Raw genomic sequence first — 25,840 nt, 5'->3', positions numbered from 1 at the left:
TGCACAGCGCTGCCATGCTCACAGCAGCCTCAGCTCTTCCCTTCCTGGGGTCAACAGTGAAGAGGAAGCACAACTATTCAAATGCCACCAGAGGTACCTTGCTTAACACAACATATATAGCAGCCAGTCAGCGGCTACTGTGAATTCCTGTGAATGTTCCATAAACAAAATAACTCTTGCCTTTAAAGTAGCAAGTATAAAGAAATACTCAAGTGCTAACTGAATCTACACCACTGGGCAGAGGTATAGGGAGCTTGTAGCCCTCATTCTCACATAGGCACTTTGCAAAGTCCCAATTAAAGGAGAAGAGTGCTGCTTAGTATACCCTGTGCTCCTGTATTCCCACCAACCATACACACACACACACATTGATTATGTGCTAGCTCTGACTCTACTCACGTGCTCAGGTTTCCATCAGAAGGAAACTCAGACACACAGTGCAAAGATGCATAACTGAACCCACCTTCTACCAGTAAGGCAGGACACAGCCAGAGCTCAGGTGGGGCCAGGAATTTGCAGCGCAAAGCATTCTTCCATTGAAAGTAAGTCATCTTAAATTAACAAAATTCACTCCGCAAAATTATGCATCACATTATTTTTTTTCCCCCCCAAATGTACCAACAGTGCTCCCAGGCCCCAGAGTATATCTGTTGTTCAAGGCTATTTTGTTTTGTTTAAAGGAAACTTTCTGGTCCCTAAAATTGAAATTCTTGTTTCTTCCTTCTCTACCAATAACCATCTAAACCTTCATAACTGTAACACATTAATCTAGTTATTACAAACTTGCTTTTAGGGAGGGGAGAGGGAGGGAATTTTTTCACCCATTAATTAAAAGCATCCTTAACAAGAACAAAAGGTCATCATGAAAATAAGAGTTTGGAAACTCAAGTCTCCTAGATCAATCTTCATTCACTTCTGGCTTAAGAGCTGCAGAAAATTGAAAGCATAATCCCTGACATTTCACTGTACTTGCAGGACTAAAATGTTTGCCCTGTGGATATGCCATCACTGCAAGTAACTGGGTAGAAGCTAATCACTCTACAGGTTTCATCATAATTTTAAAAATACCCAAAGCACCTCACTAGTACATCCACATAGTATAAATTGGTCTGTTTTGTAAATTGTTTCATCTACCTGTCTGTCAGTAGAGAGACAAAAAAGAATATTGATAGCATAACTGGGCAGTTATGTAAATTGGACAACTAAACCAATTCCAAATAATCTCTCTTTTCTCTCCCCACAATAAAATTTATTACTCCTTCCTTCAGTAAACAACCTTTGGCAGCCATGCAATTTTTTGCAGCTGTCACTAGAAAAGTAGTCAAAGGGAAGACAATAGATTTCGGAACTTGGAATTCATCCTGTGTAAATTTTTTTTCTGATTATTAACAGTTTTTGATATTACTCTTTTAAGGCTACTTGTTATGCATAAATCTGCTATTTGTTTCTAACATACTGACTGGAATTTTGTAAATATTTCTCTATTTGACTTTTTACCTTTTTGTTAGCATAAAAACCCCATAACATTTAACTTTTCCCCATAACAATAACTACGCGTTTACAACCTCTCATAGATATCCTGTCAATACAAACTGGACATAAGTAAGTTTTAAAATGAGTGGCAATAAGTTTAACTAAGTTAATGATTTAAGGAAAATGACTCTAAATACATAAAAAGCTATCAAAGCTTCTTATGAAAAAAACCACTTTTATCCAAGAACTAGGCCACATAATTAAACAATTCAAATCTTAGTTACAAACTGATTTTAATTAAAGGTAATCTGACTCATTTTAACTATGTATAAATTTAAGTCAGACAACAAATTTGTATCCATTGTCTAAAATATCTGTCACTTCTCCACGGCGGCTGATCCAACTTGCGAGTAAAAAACGTTTTGAGTAGGCAACTTGTAATACAGCTATGGTTTATTTCTGTCAGAGACTGACTGCTGAAGTGTGAAAGAAACTCATTAAAAATCTCTCACTGTGATTCTGCATTGCAAGGAAAAAAAAGAAAGAAAATACTTAATGAAGGGTACACTTAGCCTGAAGCCACATTCGTATTCTGCTTTTCATTTTACACTATTTCAGTAAGCAATTAAAAGACAGCAATTAGTCACAGAAACACTATTCATACTGGTCATACTGGGAGATTAAAGAGGTTAACACTTATTTTATGTTAATATTATGAAAGTAATGAGGGAGATGAAGAATAATATAGCCAACTAAAAAGGAATGCTAAAATAAATAGAAGAATCTCTTACCTTAATCTTAAGACAAGATTCACTGCACATGGAACTTCACTATATTCGTCACTAACAGCAGGCTGAGACTATTAAAGAAAAAAATCAAAAAGTCTTATAAAGGATGCCAAAGGAAAAAAAAAAAATCCTGAAATACTTGCCATGCTAACAGTTTGAAGATGGCACAGAATATTTTATGCATCCTCTAACTTTCAAAAACCTTTTAAATACTTTCAGTAACACAGTCTAAAATATAGCTGATACCAGTAAAACTGCTATATTTCAATTACAGAAATACAAATGATAAGGCCTGTATTAAAGCACTGAGTGTAAGAGCTTTTAATCCATGTTGCATCAAAGCTCCAATAACCTATTAAGTAATATGTACAGAGAATACCAAGTTACTACTCATTATTTTTGTGTAACAGTTTTGGTTGTTAAGGAAGTCTTGCATCTACCCATCTGCAAAGATCTAGTAGCATATCAAAGCAGGCATCACAGCTCAGAGAATGTCTTTCACAGAGAAAAATCAGGAATACAGATATCTTTCACACTATTACTCCTCCCTCACACTATGATTCCCTCCCCAGCCCTCAACTAACATTTATATGAAGTCTCAAGCAAAAAAGTGTATCCTACAGAGTACCTCAGGGTCCTCTACCCTACTATGATTTCATACCCAACTTGGCATATTGTCACCACTCACAGAAGCCTATTCAAAGGTTACAGTCAAGTACTCCCAAAATAAAGACTTGTATCACAAATCAAATTTGATTGTTTTCCAACAGTTTCCCACCTTAAAGCTACTTTCAAAAAAAAAAAAAAAAAAAAAAGTGTTACACAAGATCTGTATTTTATTATCTGTGTATTTTAAACAAAAGTTAATGAATATTTGAAAAATTATTTAATCACTAAAAGGGGAGTTGATTTTTTTCTACCTCAATTTAAGTTCCTTCCATTCATATAAACTACTGCTATTATTTCTGCATCTTCAACAGACCTGTTATTTCAGTGTATAGGAATGTGCAGCCCAAAGACCAACAGGCGCACACCAACAGTGACAAGCTGCACTAGTCTCTGTTCCAAGTCATCTTCTGGAGCATTTAGAAAACAAAATCAACAAAAGACTTCAAGCAGAGGCTTTTTTCTCCTTCAAACTAAACAACTGATAATAAAAGAGTTACCTGTATAAACTGAATCACAAACTGCAGAACTCTCAATTTCTAAGACATAAATAGACTGCCTGGTGAAAGTCCATTTTTTGGGGGTTTTTTCATACTCAGCTTACATAAAACACCTCAGATGCTGAAGCATTATGTAAACTAGCTCTGCAACGGAAAGACTGGGGTCATCACAGGAGCTAACAGGACCAAACCTGGCAGGAAGCTGTTAGTCTTTCACAAGATTTCTATGGCATCAATGAAAATCAGAGAATCTAAAATTGCAGGTGAAGTAGCAAGGGTCACCCACCCAAGGAACATTTTTAAGAGCATTTTGGCTGTAAGCCAGTAATCCTATTTAGCAATTATTTATAGCAGCAACGCTTCCCACAATCAGCACAGGGCCATGAAACTCAATATGGTATTTTATTCCTCTGAATTAATCTACTATGCCACAGTACTGAACTATTTTACTGTATATGGGATGAAGCATTTTAATTATAAGCTACATGTCATGATACAAATCCTAAGAAAGAAAAATTATTTGGAGATCTTCTGGCTACTCCGAAACAGCCATCATGACTCTGACAAAAAGACCGCAATTAGTGTGATCCAGTTATGAATATTCATTAAAAACAGCCAAATTACCTATCTTAACCAATTCTCCTAGGCATGAACATAACATGACTTAAAATTTCCTATCCATTTTATCCATTGTGTGCTCAAGTTAATTGTTACAGGCCCAGCTGCATACAGCTCTCTCCTCATAACTACTTGCCACACAAGGCTGCAGAAAACTCTCCCACCTCAATTCACATTTTTAACAACAGAAATGAAAAAGAAATCCCTTTACTCAAACACTTGGAAGAAAAAAAAAAAAAGTTGATAAAGACATTTTTACCTCTATGTTCTCCTCCTCTTTTACTCTTCGTGACTGGAAAACAAATGCAGTGAGATATGAGCTATACATTGGATGTACATTATGCATCTGGATCTACATTTATGCATTAAAGATCCAGAAATACTAACAATTAACATTAAGACAGAATATCTTGCAGAGTGTAAATGTCTTGGCCAAAAGTTACCTTTTCCTGAGAAACAGCAGCTTTGCCTTCCTCACTCTTCTCATCCATTTCATCATCACTCCATTCCCAGTCCCCATCTTCTGTTTTATGGAGGTGACCACTGGAACCTGGTACTCGTCTGACCTACCAAAATGTTAAGTGTTCACCATTACACAAACATCTTCAGTCTTTATCCATGTTGTGGTTAATCAGCAATTCTTCATTATTTTTATTCTATATGCTTTCATTAGTTTGCTGGAGGAGTCACTGGCATACTGGAATAATATCTGACCTCAGGGGTAATCCTTCAGCCAGTGGGAACAGCTAAGCTATGCAAAATTCATATAGGGAAACGGGGTTTGGATATATTTTACAACTGCTTAGGAACAAGCTCAAGTAGATGACAACTGCTTACTATGAATAAACCCTTCAAATGAAAGGATGTTATTCAAGGAAGAAGTTACAGACAAGGTTGTTCTTGGGACACAAGTCTTAAAAGCTTTAATTGTTCTGCTATAAAGCTTTAAAATGTGTAAAGGCATTAAGAATACTTTAAAAGTAAAGTTAACCTTGTTTGTAAAAAAAAAAAAAAAGCTGTATGCAGACTGAGAAGATAGGCAGGCATGCACCACTCCTGAAGATCAAACAGTCTAACAAGGCTTAATAGGAGTATCCAGCAGCTAAATCTGAAAGTCAAATACTCTTCTGATGCCATCTTGCTCTTTTTCAGAGCCTGACAACACGCTTGTTTTCCCCTGGATCATGTTTAGCCTATTTGAGCAAAATAAAAGAACATCCAACAATTTTTCCCACACCTTGGTATGCATTTATGAGACCCATGAGATGGCTACAAGCACAGCACAATAAGTAGCAGCCCCACTGGTGTTTGGATTAGAATCAGTTTCTCTAATTATTTCACATTACTGAACACACAGTTCCCACTGCACAACTTCAAATGTTCATACAGGTAAGCTCCCCAGCACTATAAATTTCTAAAGCTTAAAGCATATCCTTCTGAATTATAAAAAAGGAAGAAAAGTTATTCAGGAAAACAGCCTATACATTGGTAAAAGAACAAAAGGAACTAAGCATTAAGTGTCCACAGCACAAAAAAGGGGGAAATAACTTGGCAGAAAAGCAGTTTCAGGCCAAGAACAACTGCTGAAGAAGACATCTAATAAAAATAACTTAAAAAAAAAAAGTGAACTAGATGGTGTTAGCTCAAAATTGGGTATCCTGTTTGCCAGTATCCACAGTAACATACAACAGCCTGGTTCAACTTTGGTTTCACAGATTCCTGTCTGGTGTTTTGATGTCTTGTACTGAAGTATACTGAGCACTGATTAACTTGGTTCTACCATCCTGATGGTTGGTGGCGGTGACGGAAACCCATTCTGCCAGCACACCTACCTCACAAAACAGGAAGAAGTAAAACAACAACAACAAAAATTAAAGAAATATAAAATCTGATTTCTGGCTAGAAAAACATTTTTTTTTCAACAGAATGAAACTTACTTAAAGTCTAAACTGATATTAACCTTGCTCTAAACTCCTCCAGTTGCTGCAAACCACAATATGAGGAGAGATGCAGCATGTGACAGCTTCCAGCTGCTTCTAAATCCCATCAGGTAGTACTTCAGCAAAAGATGTGTGGCATGAAAACAGTATAGGACACTAGCAGTCTTGAGCTCATGAGCTTCTAGAGAACTGTGTGATGCAGATATTAATACAATCATTCCAAAGCAGCTTTTCATAGAGAGCTAGGCACTTACGCTATTTCTGTACTGGGTTTGGACCAAGCACAATTTGGAGCTGGCTAGCCTGACACCAGAACAGCAAGAGTGAGTATGAATTTAGGAGCCTTCTTTCAAAACCTTGGGCATACACAAGCAGGTATCTCAGTGTCTGTCTGCACTCTTTACCTCTCTTCCTCCTTCACTCCCCAAACACCCATCTGCTCCTCTCCCTTCCCTTTTGCACATATAAGACTAAACTAGAGGAAAGGGTTAAGTTTCCAGAACCCCAGCACATTTCTGTACTTTCTCCAGCCCTTATGATATTCTTCCCTTACATTTCTTCTCTGCACAGCCGAGTAAGAGTGCCTTGCTCAGTTTCTCCATATTTTGTACTCCTTTATAACTGAGAAGAGGGGAAACCCATGCAGGACACCAGGGGAATATTCTACTGCATCACTTGAAGGACAAATTCTGCACTATTTTCCCTGTTTCCCATACCAGGCTCCTAATTACCAATTTTAGCTCTAGCTGCCTCAAAAAGCTTGGTACAAGAAGCTTGTGTATGTTTGGGAAGGAGGACCAAGCAAAAGCCAACAGAAGCAGTAGCATGGCAATTTCTTACTCAGCCCAGGCACAATCAGTGGGCACTTACTGTATACATCATCAGGGATTAGCACAGATACAAGGTAATCTAGCAGGCAATTTGCCTGGTGCTTGTGGATATAATTTATTAACCTTCAAGGAACGGTCCTGATGCAGGCTTTAGTTTAACAGCACGAGCATTTTCCCAACAGCTATACATGAACCTATGAGAAGACATCAACCACAACCAAAAGCACACTTTTCAAACAGAACAGAATAGACTGGTTTACGGACACATTCACACACTACATCATGCACTAATCAAAATCTTCTGCATCCACTTTCAGTTGTTCTGAAGACTTATTCTAACTAGAATGATTTTAATGAAGCTTAGTGATGCTGGCAGAGAGTTATAGGAGAAAGCTTTACTGATGAAGATGGAGCGCACTTCCAAGTTTTTAAGTAGACTTCCTTTTAATAAGCAATAAACAAACGGCTCAAGGAAAAAAAACAAGTTACTGCAAAATAAAACATCCTGTTAAATTATATGATTTTCTTGAAAGGTGTCTGAAAGCAGAAAACCAAAAGTTTAGATTTGTACTCTGTTTCAATCAGACTGATTCCCACCAGCACACATATTCACAGGAAAGAAATAATAATTTCAGCTAGAGCAAAGTATCCAACCTATTCAACTTTCAAAAATGTGAAGTTGTTGTCTATGACTTTTTTTTATTGGTGTGTGTGCTTAATACTTGCATTACTTCACAAATTAGTTTGCACAATTTTTGATTAACAGTGGCTTTGCTCAGGCTCAGTTCTGGTTAAAGCCACAAAGACTCAAGTCACATAGAGGGCATGTACCCTAGGTGCAGGACAGAGCAAGAGCAGCGTACCCTGTCTGCAAATAAATTAATTGTCTTTTCGGTTATCATAAACCTATATAACTCTAATATCACATATTAAATGGAAATATATTAGCTTAAATTTATGTTGTAATAGAAACTTATCAACTTATCATAACAGACTTGATAGTATAGCACTGCTTCTCTTCAGATTTCTAGTCTTTTCCAGACCACATTCATTAAAATACATATACGTAGTAACGCATGTAAAGTATTTTAGGAGACAGCTAGCATTTTACCATATTCAGCTCATATTAATAAAAAACAAAAATATACCAGAAGTAAATTAATAAAACCTACATTATACAGCTAAAGCTTTTTAGGCTTTGAATTTGGCACAGCCAGAGAACCACTTTAAATGGCTAAGGTAAGAAAACTGGGACAATCTACTAGTTTGCTACTGTGGGAAGAGACAATCCCAAAATGTCCACCAGGCCTGTACTGGGACCTACCTGGTGGTACAGTGAGCAGATTCAACCCACCAGCCTGGGAAGAAAAATAGTCTTCTTTTCTTTTCTAAACAAGTTTGGTTTTTTTTACAGGATTTGTAGGTTAAATCAGCCCATCTTGAGGTCAAATAGCAAAGACTGTAAGCAAAGAGGCAGAAGCAAAAGGGGCAGTGAAAGGGAAGTTGGATCATCTCGTTTTGGCAGCAGCAATCCCTCAGGATCCTCAAAATCACATACTCTGAAACCCTTACAATGCAGCATCGTGACTGGAGTGCACAATCTGCCATACCAAGTCTCCTCAAGCTTTTATTTGTGTTCCCAGTCTTGTGCAGATGACCCAGTTGAAAAATTAACATGGAACATAGTTAGCTTGCAGCCAAATCAGCTTTTTAATTTAGCTGATCATGAGCTAGCACAATTGCTACAGCCTGCACAAGAGGAAGAGCTGGAATATCATTTTCAGTAGTTGCCCCAATCATCTGTGGTAAGAAAGCATTATAAATGCCCAAGAAGTGATACAGACATAAATATGAACAGGGAGCAAATATAGCCAGACACAGCATACATTTGTCTCCATTCCCTTTTGTGAGCATGCTAGTTTAAGTTCTTTAAATCTGTCACACAATCTTTTGTCATTCCTTCTTGTTTTATTCAGCCTAAATATTAGGCGCCGTATTTTTTCTTCCCTTCCTATGTGCAAACACTATAGACATACCGTTAGCTTTTCAGTATTAAAAACACCTTTTCATAAATATCTTTGCAGTTTTTTCATCATGAATTAAATTATACAATCAACATTACACACCAGCACACTTGGGGGGGGGGGGGGGCAAAGTAAAAAAACCTGCTTCCAGTACCTTTTTATATATGCTACTTTCTCATATAAATACCTCTTCATGCAAAAAAAACCACAAATAGCATAATGCTGTTATTTTATTTTCTGAAACAGAAACAGTAGCATAGAAAAACATTTTATAGTTTGGATACAAACTTCATTGGTATCAAATATTTTACTAAAAAGGACAATTTTACTTCAGGAAAGACTAATTGGTATTTTCTCATATCAACATATTATTTGTACTTTCAGAAGGGATGCATCTAGGATAAGCATTTAAGCATTGTAATGACAGTTGCAGAGCTTGGAGACCACAGTAGCACCACATTAGGTATGAATCAGCTGTAGGCATCAACCACCCACGGCAATGTTCATACAGCTTATTTGACTATGATCATCTGTAAGAGTTTAAGAATGGTCATAATCAATCCAACCAATAAGCTCCAGCATTGACCATTTGTATCTTTGCTTAGAAAAGAAAAAGTAAGCGTGAAGGCAGGCCTTCAGTTCTTTATGTATTCCCCCCACTTCTAGTAATCCTTTTTTTCATATTATGTTTGCTTTATCAAGACAAAGACACTTTAAATAATGTTAAAAGTCCTAAGACCTTTTGACAACCATAGGATAAAATTAAAGCCATTCTGTCCCTTAAAGAAACAGAATCTTCTTAAACACTTTTCTTTGGCCACCAAACACTTGTCTTTTGTGCTACCCCAAGTCCTAGTTTGCTAGGATGCAATGTATCTTCTGCTCTAACTTTTTTTTTCCCTGTCCCACAAAACAGCACAGAATTAAAGTGAGCTCATTTTTATAAAGGTATGCCAAGTCGCTATGCTAAGATCTTCAGAAGATTTTCACTTCACCACAGTCAGGTCTTTCCGACCTTTTGGATTACTCTTGAAGTGTTCATCACAGAGTGTGATAAAGTTCTATATCCCTTTTGTCCTTACAGGCCTAAACAACCTTCAACACAGGAAAAACCTTTTCCAGCAAGTATACTAAAGGCCATTGTAACAGGCCTGTGAGGAGATGAAAAAAAAAAAAAAGAGAAAAAGAAACAAAGATAAGCGATCACTGAGCAGCACCACTGATGCAAGTTGTTCTGTTAGAAATGCATCTTCATCAGGGTGGAAACAAAGTGTGTTTCTCTAGATGACATTGTTGCATACTTTACTGTTTTGATTGTTTCCTTTCAATTTACAAGAACAGGTGTTCAATACACAGAAGTATTTTGCAGAAGAATAGTTACAAACATACATGTACTGAACTGTAGCCTGTTAAGCACTCCCATTGCACAATACAACAACAGGAATCTGTGCCTCAGGTATCAAGCATTTGTAGCAAAACATGAGGATATGTCCATTGGTGGGGGGGGGTTGGAAACAATTAACCCATTTTCTCCCATCAAATCATAGTCCCCTATGGCAAAGCTTAAAAATTCCCTCCTTTGGTGGTGGGCATCTTAAGCTACTCTTTGAAATGCTGCAGCTTGTAAAAGTTAATGAAAATGCTGCAGTGGGCCAACACAAAAATCATTACATAGAAATGATGAGGAGAGTTCATGGCGACTTGATGACTTACATAACACTCAACTGTTACCTAAAAAATAAACTAGAAGGCTACTGATGGAAGGCTACAGAAAGCTGTGTTCACCACTGCACAAAGTATTCATCTGTGCTTTGCCAATAATCTCAGCCTCACTGGCTTACTGCAGGAACCCATGGAAAAACTGATAGAAACAGCAGCAGATCTGAAGAGATCACACAGACAGCAATAACATCATCAAGATACTTTCAAACAGCAAAGATATCCCTACCCAAGTTCAGAGAGACAATGCAACACGATGAATGCCTCAGAGGGCATCTCAAGTCCCACTTAAAGAATGTCTTGTATTTCTGACAGAATTTGACTCCCAGCTCTGCTCAACAAAAGTGTTTTTGAAATGTAAGTGAAGATACACTTCACAAATATGGACATTAAGAGGTTTTCTACCCTCAAAATAAAGTGCTAAAGGAAACTAATGTGAATGAACAGTGTCAAGTGTACACAAGACAGACTGTTCATCCCAACTTCTACTATTACTCTGGGAGGGAAAAGAATTACCTTAAGACAAGAAGAAAGGAAATTCAAACCATGCTTATCTTGGAGATTTGAAGACATAACTTAGAAATGAGTACTGCATAGCTCTCAAAGGACACCATACAGTGATCAAGAAACAAAGAAAGCCCAGACTTCGTGCCCTGTTTATCAACGTTTGATGAGATTCAATGGCACTTTACCCTTGAGAGAACAGATAAAACTCTCTTTTCTTCTGATTTTATTTTACAATCAAGTATGGCATTTCCCTCATATCACCTGTCCTTCAAAGAATGCACTATGTTCTTCCTGATTCATGCTATCTCAAACTCCTGTTGTTTATGTAGACAGTTTAACTGTCATCTTTTTATGCCCCCTTTTTCTTTCTAGGGGGGGATTTTTAAGACTGTGTCATGGGTTGACCCTGGCTAGATACCAGGTGCCCACCAAAGCTGCTCTATCACTCCCCCCTCCTCAGCTGGACAGAGGAAAGAAAAATACAATGAAAGTCTCGTGGGTTGAGAGAAGGACAGGGAGAGATCATTTACCAATTACTGTCACAGGCAAAACAGACTCGACTTGGGGAAGTCAGCTTTTTTCTTCTTTTTAATTACCAATCAAATCAGAGTAGGGTACAAGAAATAAGACCTAAATCTTAAAACACCCTTCCCCCACCCTTCCCTCCTTCCTGGGCTTAACTTTACTCCTGAGTTCTCTACCTCCTCCCCCACCAGCAGGGCAGGGGGATGGCAAATGGGGATTGCAGTCAGTTCGTATACACACGCTATCTCTGCTGCTCCTTCCTCCTCACAGGGAGGACTCCTCACACTCTTCCCCTGCTACAGTGCGGGGTCCCTCCCACAGGCTGCAGTTCTTCATGAACTGTTCCAGCATGGGTCCCTTCCATGACGTGCAGTCCTTCAAGAGCATACTGCTCCAGCGTGGGCTTCCCATGGGGCACAAGTCCTGCCAGAAAATCTGCTGCAGCATGGGCTCCTCTCTCTCCACAGGTCCTGCCAGGAGCCTGCTCTAGCATGGGCTTCCCACAGGGTTACAGCCTCCTTTGGGCATCCACCTGCTCTGGCATGGGGTCCTCTACAAGACACAGGTGGATATCTGCTCCACCATGGACCTCCATGGACTGCAGGGCAACAGCCTGCCTCACCATGGTCTTCATCACAGGCTGCAGGGGAATCTCTGCTCCAGCGCCTGGAGCATCTCCTCCCCCTCCTTCTTCACTGACCTGGGGGTCTGCAGAGTTGTTTCTTTTACATATTCTCACTCCTTTCTCCCAGCTGCAGTTGCACAGCAACTTTTTCCCCTTATTAAATATGTTATCCCAGAGGTGCTACCACTGTCATTGATGGGCTAAGCCTTGGCCAGCTGCAGGTCCGTCTTGGAGCTGGCTAGCATGGTCTTTATTGGACATAGGGGAAGCTTCTAGCAACTTCTCACAGAAGCCACACCTGTAGTCCCCTGCCCCTTGCCACGCAAACCCAATACAGACTGTAAACGTCATTTGGCAACTGCATCCATGGTTTCTATCATAATGACATATTAATTACAAATTCACAATTCAGCCTGCTGGAGAGAAGACATCTCTGCAGACCTCCATATGCAAACCTAAAATTGCCAGTGGACTTCAGTCCAACTTCCCAATCTCTCTTGTGTCAGTGCTGAAATTGGCAGAAAAGTCCAGCAACATAACGGATGCTCATCCTCAAATGACATTAGCAATTAGTGCTATAGGTACTTTGAATTTCGTATGCTCATTCAGATCCAGTTTGCTCCAGATTAATTTGTTCTGACCACACTGTAAAGGACCTTTCATTAGTCTTCTTACAAGCTAGCCTAAGATGGGTTATCTTGAGCGGTACTAGCCTAGGACCAACATTAATTTCTGACATGCTGGATGAACAGGGAAGAAAAGGCAAATGGAAGATAAGAACAACAGTTTAACACTGTTCCTAGCAAGAATATACAACAGGGGTTGTATTTGGAATTTTGTAAATACCTGGAATTTCATTACTGGTTATCATTTGAGATACCACTAGAAGACTGATATCAAAGGCAGCATGCTTGCACTTCACCCCAATGATTACAGCATTACAGCAGCTGAGAATATTCTATAGATTTCTCCTGATACCCTGCTACAGGCCTCAAATCTTACAGAAGGAAATAAAGAAGCAGACAAATGAAGTGATTTATCCAAGGCCACAAAGCAAATCCAACACAGAGCATGGAACTGAAACAAACTTCTTGCATCTCTACAAAAATAAGGAGGAAGTTCTTTTACATTGCATGCAGTAGCTATACAAGTGCAATTTCTCCACCAGCTTTAGTCAAAATACACAGCATCAATAGTTCTTTATGCTAGGATTATATCTCTCTCTGTAAGTATTTCAAAGGGAAAGGGAAACAAGTTAAAACATGCTCAATTCTAATTTGGGTTTTATTGTTTTAAAAACCTAAATGCTCCTTCCAAAATAGGAACTAAAGTGAATCATAACTTTAGCTATTAAAGAAAACAATGAAAGCCTGCAGCCTTACAAAGACAAATTAACACATATTAGAAAACATATTTCACATAAATCAGAAGAGCACCAGGGAATAAAAAATGAATTTGAATGACTGGAATTTAAACTGCACCCAACACAAAAGCAGCTCAGAACATTGTAATCTACAACCAAAAGCAGTTTATAAGAGGAAAAACTTAACAAGCCACTGCTAACATTCTTCCACAGCTGTGGAAGAAAGACATTACAAACATCAGCTACAACAGAGAATGCTTGGAGAGTTTAGCGAGTGAAAAAAAATCATGACTACCACAAAAATATTAAGCATCATATTATTATTGTTGTTGTATATGTTGTTGCTGGTTAAAGCTCATTCCAGTGTACACCAGTCACAAAGTTTTACAATAAATTAAGTTTGCTCACAGAACTATTTGTCCTTACCCTTTATAAACTAGGATACAGATAATATAACATTCCCAGCCAACAATAGCATGCATCAGCTTTCCAGGAGAATGTCTGCTTAACCAGATGAACAGGGCAACTGTAAATCCCATCCATCGAAGGTTAGCCCAAATCAGCCTGACAGAGAACTCCAGCATCAGAATGCAGAAGCTGCCCACATTTCCCAAAGCTTGATGAAAAACAGGCTACAGCACAAGGAAGCAAAACATAAATTGTTGTCTTCTAGGCACTGACGTGCTTGCTATATGTAGATGTTAGAGACTGGGGAAAGAAGAATCTATTATTCATCACGGATTCTTTTGCTTCTGCAATCTCTTTACAAGTTTATTTTTGTAGGGTGACAAGGAAGGGAATGAACATTTCCTGAATATTAAGATCCTCCTTATTGACAACTACTCAAAACTGCAAAGAACTGGGCCCATTTACAGATTTAGTATTTTATTTCAGTGTCTAATTTTAAAAAAACATAAAAAGGACACACTGCAGGATACCAACACATACACACATAAAACATTACTGCAATTCATACATGGTACAGCCCATGATCTAGACCACATTAAAAATCCATTCTCTCAGTAAGAGTAATATTACGCATCCATTGTCTTTTTCCTCATTCTACAAGAAGATGACTGAACTAGTAATCTTGATTTTCCCACTACCTCAATTATTTAAGCTATTCCTATTAAAGTCTCTGGCAACTGAGTATTTGGGATGCAGTCCTGGGTAGATTTAAAACATTTTTAACTCTGTTCCACAAAAGAGTACAGTGACCTGAAAGTATGGTAAATAAGATGCATTTGTGTAAGAAAAATTGATAGCATTAATGAATATTAAACAATGCAGTAACATGGAAGGTGCCTTGCCGCCCTCTATGTATAGGTAACTTAGAGCCCAAATGTAATTTGTTCCTGCATTCCTGGAGAGAGGCAAATGTGTAGACCCCACCCATTTAAAACACATCTGCAAAAGTCTTTGTGGAGCCCTGACACTGTTTTCTATTAATTTTTAACTAGAGAATAGTCAGTGCTGTTCTCCAATTTTTGTACTTGGATATCTACAGAAGGCAACCCGTATCTTTTTTTTCTTTTTCTTTTTTTTCCTAAACAAACATCCTTCTGGAAGTACTGCAGTCCAACAAATCAACTAGCTTAGCTTTTTCTGCAGAAAAAAATGTCTTTTATTTTACCACTGATGCCCTTCAGCTACATCTGCTAGTACAGTATTCAAGATACACACAATCCCACATGCCCCTGAGAGCAGGAATGACAAGGTGGTTATTTAAACACCTCATGTTTTCCATTTTCTACAGTCCATCCTAGTAAAAGCCCAGATTTGACTTTCAGGCAGAAAAGAGAAAGACAAGTCAACTGATGCTGTATATCTTCACCTCTCCCTTAGACTGTAGTAATGGTTCTTACAGAGGACAGGACTCCCGTGTTACACAGATCCCATGGAAGATACACTGAATTACTCTTTAAAATGCCAGTAATACTTGGTAATTGATAAGGTGAAGTTTTTTGCATAACCAAGCCACCCCCACCCCCCCCCGCTTTATTTATTTATTTTTTAAATCAGAAGTTCCCAGAGTGTCACTTCTCATACAACTTCATGAGAAGTATTTACAATGCCAGTTACCATGCCAGTTATCTTACAGGAAGAACAATGATGAGAAACAGGACATTACTGAACACAGTTTTGGCTCTAGCACAACATTTTGCTCTGTGTATTTTTCTCAATAAAATAAAAATTAAAAAAAAAATCAAGACCAGTTCCTTCCATACACATCTTAAACCTGTAGAGCAATCAGATTTTATAATTTTTACCCTTAGCCATCTTGCAAACCCTCCCTGAATGTTTCCTAAGATACAAAAGCAAATTTCAATCCCCATCACTATGCATTTATTTGCATTCCAATGCAACGGAGGAAATCAACATATCATCACATTTATCCAACCATGGCACAAGCCTTTTGCTTGAAACAGTTACACATTTAATCACAGCTTAGCACTTGGAGGTAAAAGGCAGACCATGGAAAAGTGACTTTCTACAATATATACTCATGCAAAAGAACATCAGGTTTTTTTATGTAAGAACACTCACACTGTAATCACATTTTATAAAAAAAAAATTAAAAAATATCATAATCTGAGGTTGAAGACAGAGCATCAATTCCCACAGGGACACATCATTTGTTCAAGAGTTGAGCCACTTCCTCAAGAGAAGGCTAGTCCCCATCCAACCCAGTCTCACAGGTCATGAGAACATCCTAATCCCTTCACTGCTGGCTATTCTTAAATTCCCCCGAGTTCATCATAATGTGAGGTCTCATTTTCATTCTGATGCTCAAGCCACAAAAATTCTGCAAACCTGCATTTGCTTTATGCAATCGGGAACCTTGTTTTTCTCACCAGGACTTAACGCAGACTATTGTTATTAATGGAATGTACCACTACCTTTCTGAAACAATGCCCTGGCATTTCTGCTTTGTAGTACTCAAAAGGTGTTAAGATATCACAGTAAATTGGTGCCAGCATCCCCTCCTCTTAAGCCTCTCTGCATACTGCAAATACAATCATGGGGAAAAAAACCTTCCTCTTAGTCTTTCCTTGTTTTTCTCCTACTTGAAGAAGTAGTTAGACAGAACTTTAAGTGCTGCATATTCATATGCAGGAAGCAGGGGCGGGGGGGGGGGGGGGGGTGTTGGCTTTTTGAAGGGGTTTTTTTGGTTGGTTGGTTGGTTTTTTGGTTGGATTTTGGTTTGGTTTGTTGGTGTGTTTTTTTAAGTGCAGGCAGGCCTAAGACACTGCTTTGACAGCAAGAATTTAATCTGGCATAGAAACTAGTTCTGGGATAACTGCAACCGGCCTATCAGGACCAGACACTAATCTTAAACTCTCAGAATAAAAATCAAGATGTGCAAGCCATGACTCAAGACTACATAAACCCCTTCCCTTTGCAAGAACTATGGAGGTTTGTTGCATTACACCTTTTGTGGTACAAAGAGATTCAAGTCCTCTACTTCACTGCCCACAACCACATGCCACTGAAACTTTCCTGGGGGGAAAAAAAATGTATGCAGAAAAGGATAGGAAAGGCTGGTCATGAACTCTGAAAATCTGCAAAGTTACCATTCATACTCTACATCAAATTAATTGTTATTACTTCTCTACATTGTACAACCACGCTTAGGTTTTGTCCAAACTGCTGACTGAAACGACACAGATGATTTAAGGCTTTGCAGTTCCTCTAGACATGTCTTTAGACATTTCTGGTATGTATAATTCCCTATGTAAAACAGCAGAACTTTTTGACTCAAGAATATAGGGAAGCTCTTGGGAAAAGACAATGTTATTTGGTGTACGTATCTCACATGCCCTAAAGTCTCAGTCTGAAGGGTTTGAATTTCAGTATTCCAAGGTGACCTTACCGTGGGAGGAAATGAGGTGCCATTAGCACTGCAGGTAGTATGTCCCGAGTCAGTAAAAGCAAGAGCAGAGAATATTCTTGCATATATATGTTATCTCACTAGAAAGATACAGAAACATCAAATCCTTCAATTCCAAGTCAAATGCAACTGGTGTCCACAAAACAAGTCAACACTGAAACTGTTATCAATTTAAAATTTCACACTATAATAATGGATCAAGCTTTCATAAATCACATTTTGATCTCACAATCATTTTCTTCAAAAATTTAATCTGCACCTCTGTTGGAATTAAAATATATATTCACGGCTATCCAGCACACCCTTCCAAAGGAGCTATTTGTTGTTTGCCCTACAGTGCACAATGTCATGTTTATGGAACATTTATAATTACCTTCAATGAAATAAGTCAATATGGAAAATCTGAGTCACTGATTTGTGCAAATATTTGTGCAAATATTTGTTTCTTCCTTAATGCAGCACAAAGTATTGCAAAAACTGAAAAGGCACGTAAGTCATGTAAGAATTGGAAATACAGGAATTCACCATTTTTGTGTAAATTACCACTTCTACTCACTATTGGAATCAATTACAGTGGCAACTGAAAGTCAAGAAATGTAAGATCATTACAGTTTATTTCATGAAAGAGTACTGCATAAAGGAGATTGATAGTTCCACGTTGAATAGGACTTCTTCAGCGCTCTCTACTGGTTCTTGAAGAGCACCCTTTTAAGGGATAATACAGGACAAGTCAACAAAGAGCAGAAATCTGTTTTTTGTTTTGTTTTGTTTTTAAGAAAAGACCACTTGCTTTAAATATTTCTGAAGCTGGCTTGTTTATATAGCCAAACACAAATAGTATCATGCTCACATGACGACAAGTGTGACACCCAAGGGCAGGGCCATCAATTAAGACTGGCTTGAAATCTTACCTCACTCACAGTTTAGAAATGGAATACAGCGGAGCTATCAGTGAGAGGGAAACAAAGCCATTAAAAGCTGAAGGGAGAAGGGAGGAGGGAGCACATTCCTGCATCTCTAGAGGAAATGCTGAAAAATGGGCACAGATGCTCACTGTACCAACTCCTCACCCACTCTGGGGGATTAATTCCCTGTCCAAAGCCCTCCTGCTTTCACTCTTTCACTGTGTCTTCTCTTGCTGGGATAATGCTGCTTAGAGACAGCAAAATGTGGCAGATCGAACTAGAAACACTATTTTGTCACCTAAACATCTTGTAAACAAGTGCAGGTAATTTTCTGCACTCCTAATTCTGCCTTCCAAAACCATAAGGTTTTACATAAATACTGCAACATACTTATTATCTCTGTTTCAGCCTGTGTCCAAAATTTGAACCTGATTTTTTTTTGGAGAAATTGCAGTGTTTTGCAGAAATCCTAGTAACATGGCAAATGCGCAACTTTAGCAATTCACCTGATTTTTTTTTGGAGAAATTGCAGTGTTTTGCAGAAATCCTAGTAACATGGCAAATGCGCAACTTTAGCAATTCAGTATGATTTTTGGTTTTCAGACATTACTTCTCCATTTATTAGTTCCACTACATAAATTTCATTTCTGAATGTTATTAACTGCAAATTACTCTTTAATTCACATTTTCGCAATAGTCCTTTCAGGCATGAATGTGTACCTGTGCTGAAGCTGATGTTTTCAGTTACTTGTGCAGAGGAGTTGCATTGTTTCTCAAAAGTAACACTTTACCTCAAAAACAAGGAATCCCAAATGGGCTTTCAGGCATGAACTGATGGTTAATTCATACATGCAGAGAGAGGCTCTTTTATATCCTTTCTTTTCTCCGTCTGCCCCACTCCTCCCCCACAATCAAATGTTAAGGCCACGAAGGTACCTGAAGGTATCAAAGGAAGCCAATAAAAAATACAGCAAATTGGCAAAGTAACTTGATACTCTGAAGGATGAAGTATAAAGATCCAGATCTTTAGAGCTTCTGGTTATCCTTCCTGGCTGCTCAGATGAATGGGCATCACGATGGTGAATAACTACTATAAGGCTTTCTGTTAGAGGGATCACTGGATCCTCCTTTTATAATCAGCATTTTCCAGTTCCACCATCCTTTTCTATCATCCAAGCTGTTTACTTTCTTAAAATAGCCAGAGGCGAAAAGAAAGAAGACAAATACAGCCGCACGTAGAGCTTTCATTACTCAGTAGTAGTAGACTCATTATAAGGTGGGTTTCACTGCCAGCAGTATAGTCACATTATAGAATATTGAGGAAAATAGTCTACTACTGTAGAATTCAAAGAAGAATTTACTATGATTTTCACTTACTTTCAAGCTCAAAGGCTTGAAAATACCATTTCAAGGTGAAATTCTGATTTCTTCCCTTTTCTATTTTCTACAAGGTTTCCATTTACTTATGCCCCTAAGAGAAATTACTGTAATATACATTCTACATTCCACACAGATTTTAAAGAGACCTAAGCTTATTCAAGACATTTAAAAAAAATAATGAAGGCAATCAAAATGAAAATTTGAGTATAGTTCTCCAAGAAGTTATAAATGAACATGAAAATAATGAACATAAATGTGCAATTTTTATAAAATCAAATTTTATAAAACCCCAGTGTTTATATTTTAGTTAGCTATCAAGCAGCAGCATGCATTCAACCAGGCTATAGCATTTCAAATCAGAAACAGACACAGAGCCGCTCCTAACTGAGCAGAGCTCTCCCAAGCCTGCATGACTTTTCAGGAAGGACTGAACCCTGCTCCCTGCGCTGCACTTTATATGTGGCTGCCCTCTGCTGTCTGTGACTCCCACACAGCGCAGCTAGGATGTACACATCTTTGTTTACCCAGTTGACGTTTTTTCCCCTTTTGCTTCATATAACTTTACATTTACCTGCAGACGCACAGTTTGAATAATCTCGTGGAACTGCTTTTCAGTGCTAAACAGAAACTGGACTCTGCATATGAACTATTACTATTCCAGCCTATCTTTCTGCTCTGCTAGCCTTAAACTACCTGTTCAGATTAAAACCTTGAAGTTTTCAGCTCCAGCCATAATTTTAACTTCTTGAGCAAAGAGCACTTTTCAGATAAATTAAGTCCCCTGTAATACCACTGGGTAGCACAATCTCAAGGATGTCCTGCTTTACCTGTACTTCCCTTGCAGTTCTCCCCAGGAACTTCAAGAATAACACCAGTATCAGGCACAAGCACAGGGGGGCTGAGTGTCAAAACAAATGGCATGTCATTTTTTTGTGCTGTACTTCTAAAAGTTTTACAAGGTCTAACCAGGAAAACATATTTACTTTTCACTTTCTTCAGAGCGTTGGGCCTGGGCTCCTTTCCCCCCTCCCCACCCTTCAATTCATATTTTTTTTAAACTAGGAAGGCTAAAGATTTAACTTCTCCATATGAAAGCAAAAATTCTCACATAGCTATTCCATTAGTCTTTCAGCAAATGGTAACAGATGGCAGTGCTGCTTCTGATCCACCTTGCATTTACAGGATCCTCTTTGTAATTCATCTCCCTGCATGACCTTCCTGACAAACTTCCCCAAAATATACAAAAATCACACGTAACACACACTTCCACACCCTCCCAAAACTCCTCATTACTTTTATGAGCAAAGACAGGCAGAAAGGCTTCTTTTACCACCTTGCTGAAGACAGCACAGTGGGAAACCTCATGACACTAAGGCGGCCCTAGCAAGCCAGCTGTGGCTGCCTGCACTGACAAAATACTGATTTGGCCTATAGACTAGGAATAGATATAATAGCAACTAATTCCATTGAGTCACTTTTCACTTAGGACACTGTTTCAAATCCAAGAGAGGCAATCTGGTTTTGGATGTCATGCGAGCTAAGTGTTTGAGGCTGCATTTCTCAGAAGGCAAACAGGTAAAACCAGCACCCTCCTCCACATTCTCAGCAACAGACAGAAAACCAAATCATTAAAAAACAGGACAATAAAACAGGATTATCTTCTGGCTAGTTACAAGACTTACTTCCTGATCAAAGAACCTACCACCAGCATCATGCACACCTGGACTTCTTTATCCTGTCTTGATTCTTTAACCAGGAGTCTGTCAACAGCACCTTTAAGAATACACTACACTTGGATTTCACAGTAATGAAACCCTCCTCCAGTACTGAAAGTTTCAACAGCTTAGATAAATGCCAAATATTTAAAGCTACTGGTCTAATCAGAAAAGTTCTCATTATACACCAGCCTCATGTTAGTCCATGTTCTAGACATTTTTGAACAAGTCAACAGGTCATGAACACAGTATTAGCTAATGAGCAGATCAATGCTGTTACACAAGAGACAGTGACTCACTCACCACACGAATGCATTCTGAAGTTGAACCATGATAGCCCATGAACTGCAAAATACTATCCAATACCAAAGAGGGTTACTTTTTAATGATTAAGATGAATCATGCATGAGCTGAGCTTTTAAACCCTGCCATAACAAGTAATAAAAGTTACTGTAGAGATGCTTTCCATTATCTGAAGTACAAAAGGCACTCAGTTGAGCCAACTATTCCATAGTTTGTTTTAAAGCTTGTCTATTCTGTACTAGGTTAGCTCCACTTGAAATGGCACAAAATCCAATCTCACAAACTCTATACAGATGGTAAAAGCGCTGATGAAAGAAAGGATGGATAAACCCACATACTGTATGAAGTTCCTTGTATCTCATGGCACAACTGCATTTAAGTATACCTGGCAGAAATACTGACAGCAGCCTTTTTTCTTTATCTGAATTGTTAAAACAAAGCTGATGCAACTGCATGTGTCTGCCCCTTAAAACACTTTCCACTTCTACTACCCACTAACAAAGGCACTGCTTTCTGATTATGTAAATTTTTGTCAAATTTGCATTTTACCAGAAAAGTGTTTCCATTAAGTTTTACTTCCAACAACTTCTTGGAAATAAACAAAAAACCCAATATAGTCTGAATGCCAATTTCTCCTCTATTTTTTCTAGTCATATCCAACAATATGAAAACAGTTGCACTATTTTTTTCATTTGTAGCAGTGTTCTGGGTAAACTTAACAATTAAACCGCTCCAGTGGAGGGGCCTCCCACACACAAAGCCTTGCCAAATACATACTTATAGTTCAGCTGCTGTTTTCCAGAAAAAGTGTTCCAGTATAGCACATGCCCCTTCTCTTCATACATCAGCAGTAATGAAATAAGCATTTCTTAAAATGTAAATAATCATAGCAATGAATATACATTTGTATTAATAATCTAAGCTCAAACTAATGTTGCGCTCTGCTTTTCAAAAGGTCTGGAGTCCAGCTGTACTAACACCCATCATCGGTGAGGTGTATCTATCAGGTTCAATCCATTACTGAAACAATGAAATGTTGCATATGTATGTCTTGCTGAGGTGCAATCATGCTGTTGGAGCTGTCCAAGAAATGTGGGATCTAATGATATTTTCCTCATTAAATGCAGGGGATTGTTAATTTCTTCTATAAAGTAATATGATTATTTCCCTAAATTAGTTGTACTGCAGAGCTAGAATTCCAACCCATCAATAAGGGTATTGCTACTGAAGTTTTAATAAAAACTGGTATCACTCACACGAATCATTTCTTTATGCTGTCACAGATTTTTCCCATTAACTTACAACTCTGAGCTCTAAAGAGTTTCTATTAACAGTGCAGAGCAATACCACCTTCCCAAAAATAGAATTCAAGCCCAATTATTACTTAGATTTTTTTTTTTTGCTAGAAGCACTTCAGACAGCAATAAAATGAAATGCAGATAGATGTTTTTCCCTGTTCATTTTGTAAAAGTGGCAGTCATGCAGGAGATTTTCAAAATTAAAGAAACAGGATCACAAAACCACAAAATTGACCCAGGGCCCTTGGGCATACGGACTACTAATAGTTATAATTCATTTTTTAGTGTGACAAGATTTCAAAACTGACTGTGGAATTCTGGAAGCTGTTTCAAAGTTTCCTCTATTCCAATACAGCAATTCTAATCACAAATGAAACTACTTAGCATTCAGTTCAAAATTAAAACTACTTCAACATGTGTTAATAAATAGCATATCTAAACTCTTGCTGAGCTGTTGTATAACGGGGATGTGCACAGCTCTGATCCAAGCAGGACTGGGCAGGCTGCTCTACCATCACACCACCTAACAAGGCAGAGGTTGCAATCAGGGCTCCCACATTTCTGTCAATGACAAAAGTGCGGCCTCAGAGCATGGCCCCACTTACCATACCGCACTCAGCTCAGACCATTCACCACTGCCGTTCCTCCAGTTCTTCTTGACACCAGCAATGCTCTCACAAGTGAGTAGTCGCATTAATGAAACCCAGAATTGCCAGTAAGAAGTTGCATGGTGTAACACTCATTTCTCTGGATCAGTACCGGTATATACTTATGCAGGTTCTGCACAGGAAGGAGGCAAGACATGTTCCTCCTCTCCTTCTGGGCAAGTCAATTCCAGAAGTGGTTCAGTGTTATCCTAAATTACTAGGATAGGGCCAGAAAGAAGGGCATCATTTCAAAATTAGCAGAATTAAAAGCAGATAAAGAAACACTGGGACAGGGGGAATATGTGCACAAAGGTGTTAAACAGTATTTTAAAACACATAATATAGGTGGTGTTTTAATTATCAAATTGGGTTTTAAAAACCGGACACATCTTTACAGCATCAAATGTTTTCCTCACACATACAAGAGCATGAGTGCCTGCTTTCAGGATTTCACAAACAGACCTGAACTCATATTTAGTCAAAACAGTTGCCAAGTATAACCTGTAAAGGCAGAAGCAAAACATGAAAACACTATGTCACGAGAAAAGAATTTAAAGTTAAAACTAAACTGAGGCTGGAGTTCTGGGCAACAAGGCAAAGTAATTATACATGTGGTAAATACAAGAAAAATTAAATTACTGCAGGGCAGATCTGACACCTGTGCTAGCAGCGGTGCTACAGATCATTAGTTATAGGCATTTCACACCAAGAGCTACAGAAGATAATTTAAGCAGTTTTGACACCAGCTCCTTCCCATCTCTTGCCCTTGTGACATTCTTTTTCCCATTACAGGGATTACTTCTTCCAAGAGTGACCTCTTAGATGTTTTACATGTTAATGTTTGAGCAATCAATCTCTACTTACACAAGCTTTTTTAAATAAAACCCCACAGTTTTAATATTAAAATACATTTATATTTTATGGTATCTTAAAACAGTAGCTACCTGCAAAGTTGTAACAATTAAATTTTAAATCTCTGATGAATTTTAATATTGTGTCCTTTTAAAATATAAATAATTTAGTATTTTCACTAGCTAAAACCTAAATATTTTTTCCATTTATGCTGTAATTAAAAGACCTATTAATTTGTCTTTAGCACTGTACAGCTTTGATTTCTTAAGAATCACACCTCTTCCAAATTAGAAAGAATTGTCCAAAAAGTCATTCAGGAAACTATTTCTGGTGGTGTATGGGAGGCTACCCTGCATTCCTTTTGCAATTCCAGATGCTAAATTATTTAAACTAAGTAAGTATACATGCATGTATGTATGAGTTAACATGCAGTCTCTAAAGTTGATGTGAGATCACAGCTGGGAGGCGAATCTGACAAGGCACATGCTCTATCAGAAACCTAGCTGGTACTGGAACATGTCTAAATTACTCCTGTATGGCCCAAGATGTAAAATGAAAAACAAACGACAATTTTTCCCCGTTAGGTAATGTTTTATGTGGGCATTGCTGCCACCACATGGCCAAACAGCTGAACTACGCCTACCCTTCCTCTGCACCTTGCAGATGCTAACCTGCTAAGCACACTACCCCCTTCTACACGCCTGTCATTCCAGCTTTCTACCCCAGCCTCTCACAAAGCCCCATCATTGCCACTGAACTCCCAAATTACTTCCACCTAAAAGATAGTTAGAAGGAACTTAAAGCATTCAGATCTTGCTGACAGTCTCTTCCAAGTATGAGCCACCTGCTGTGGGAACATTTCAGTGTTGAAGAATTATACCAAACTGATATTCACAAAGACAACAGAAAACCTTGTAAGTGCCAATCCAGGTAACTGAAGCCTAATTGATGCACCAACAAAGGCTGAAATAGTCCCTTTCCTGAAGCACCCTCCTTGAAACATCCTCCCAGAAAGCTGGATTCAGCATACTACGCTGTCACCTGCAGAGGCTCAGCAATCTCCAAGCAGGTTCTTCATAATGAGGAGACATGGCAACTTAAGTCACCACAGAAAGGGAATTCCATAATTTCTCACACACACCAAGCAGGAGTCTACATTCATTCATGTTTATTAGCTCGTATGAACAGTAGCTTGCTTCATACTTAAGTTTTAAAATACTTACCTGTTAAGAATTTTTTTTTATTTTTATTTTTTTAAGTTCTGCTGCAC

General features: G+C 38.3%; 1 protein-coding gene across 2 annotated transcripts in view; it reads right to left on the bottom strand.

Annotated features, from left to right (window-relative positions):
- Positions 1-25,840, bottom strand: part of STK39 (serine/threonine kinase 39) — a 108,014-nt gene that overhangs the window by 38,227 nt on the left and 43,947 nt on the right. For both annotated transcript variants that reach the window (XM_049810650.1, XM_049810658.1), the window contains 3 exons: positions 4,489-4,611; positions 4,305-4,337; positions 2,265-2,332 (listed from right to left, as the gene is read on the bottom strand). In XM_049810650.1, the coding sequence (XP_049666607.1) occupies positions 2,265-2,332; positions 4,305-4,337; positions 4,489-4,611 (224 nt within the window). The remainder of the gene's footprint in view (positions 1-2,264; positions 2,333-4,304; positions 4,338-4,488; positions 4,612-25,840) is intronic.

Source organism: Accipiter gentilis, chromosome 1 (assembly GCF_929443795.1).
Source record: "Accipiter gentilis chromosome 1, bAccGen1.1, whole genome shotgun sequence".
In the NCBI taxonomy this organism is placed as follows: domain Eukaryota; kingdom Metazoa; phylum Chordata; class Aves; order Accipitriformes; family Accipitridae; genus Astur; species Astur gentilis.
Note: the sequence above shows the minus strand (reverse complement) of the source record. Positions and strands in the feature narration are given on the sequence as shown.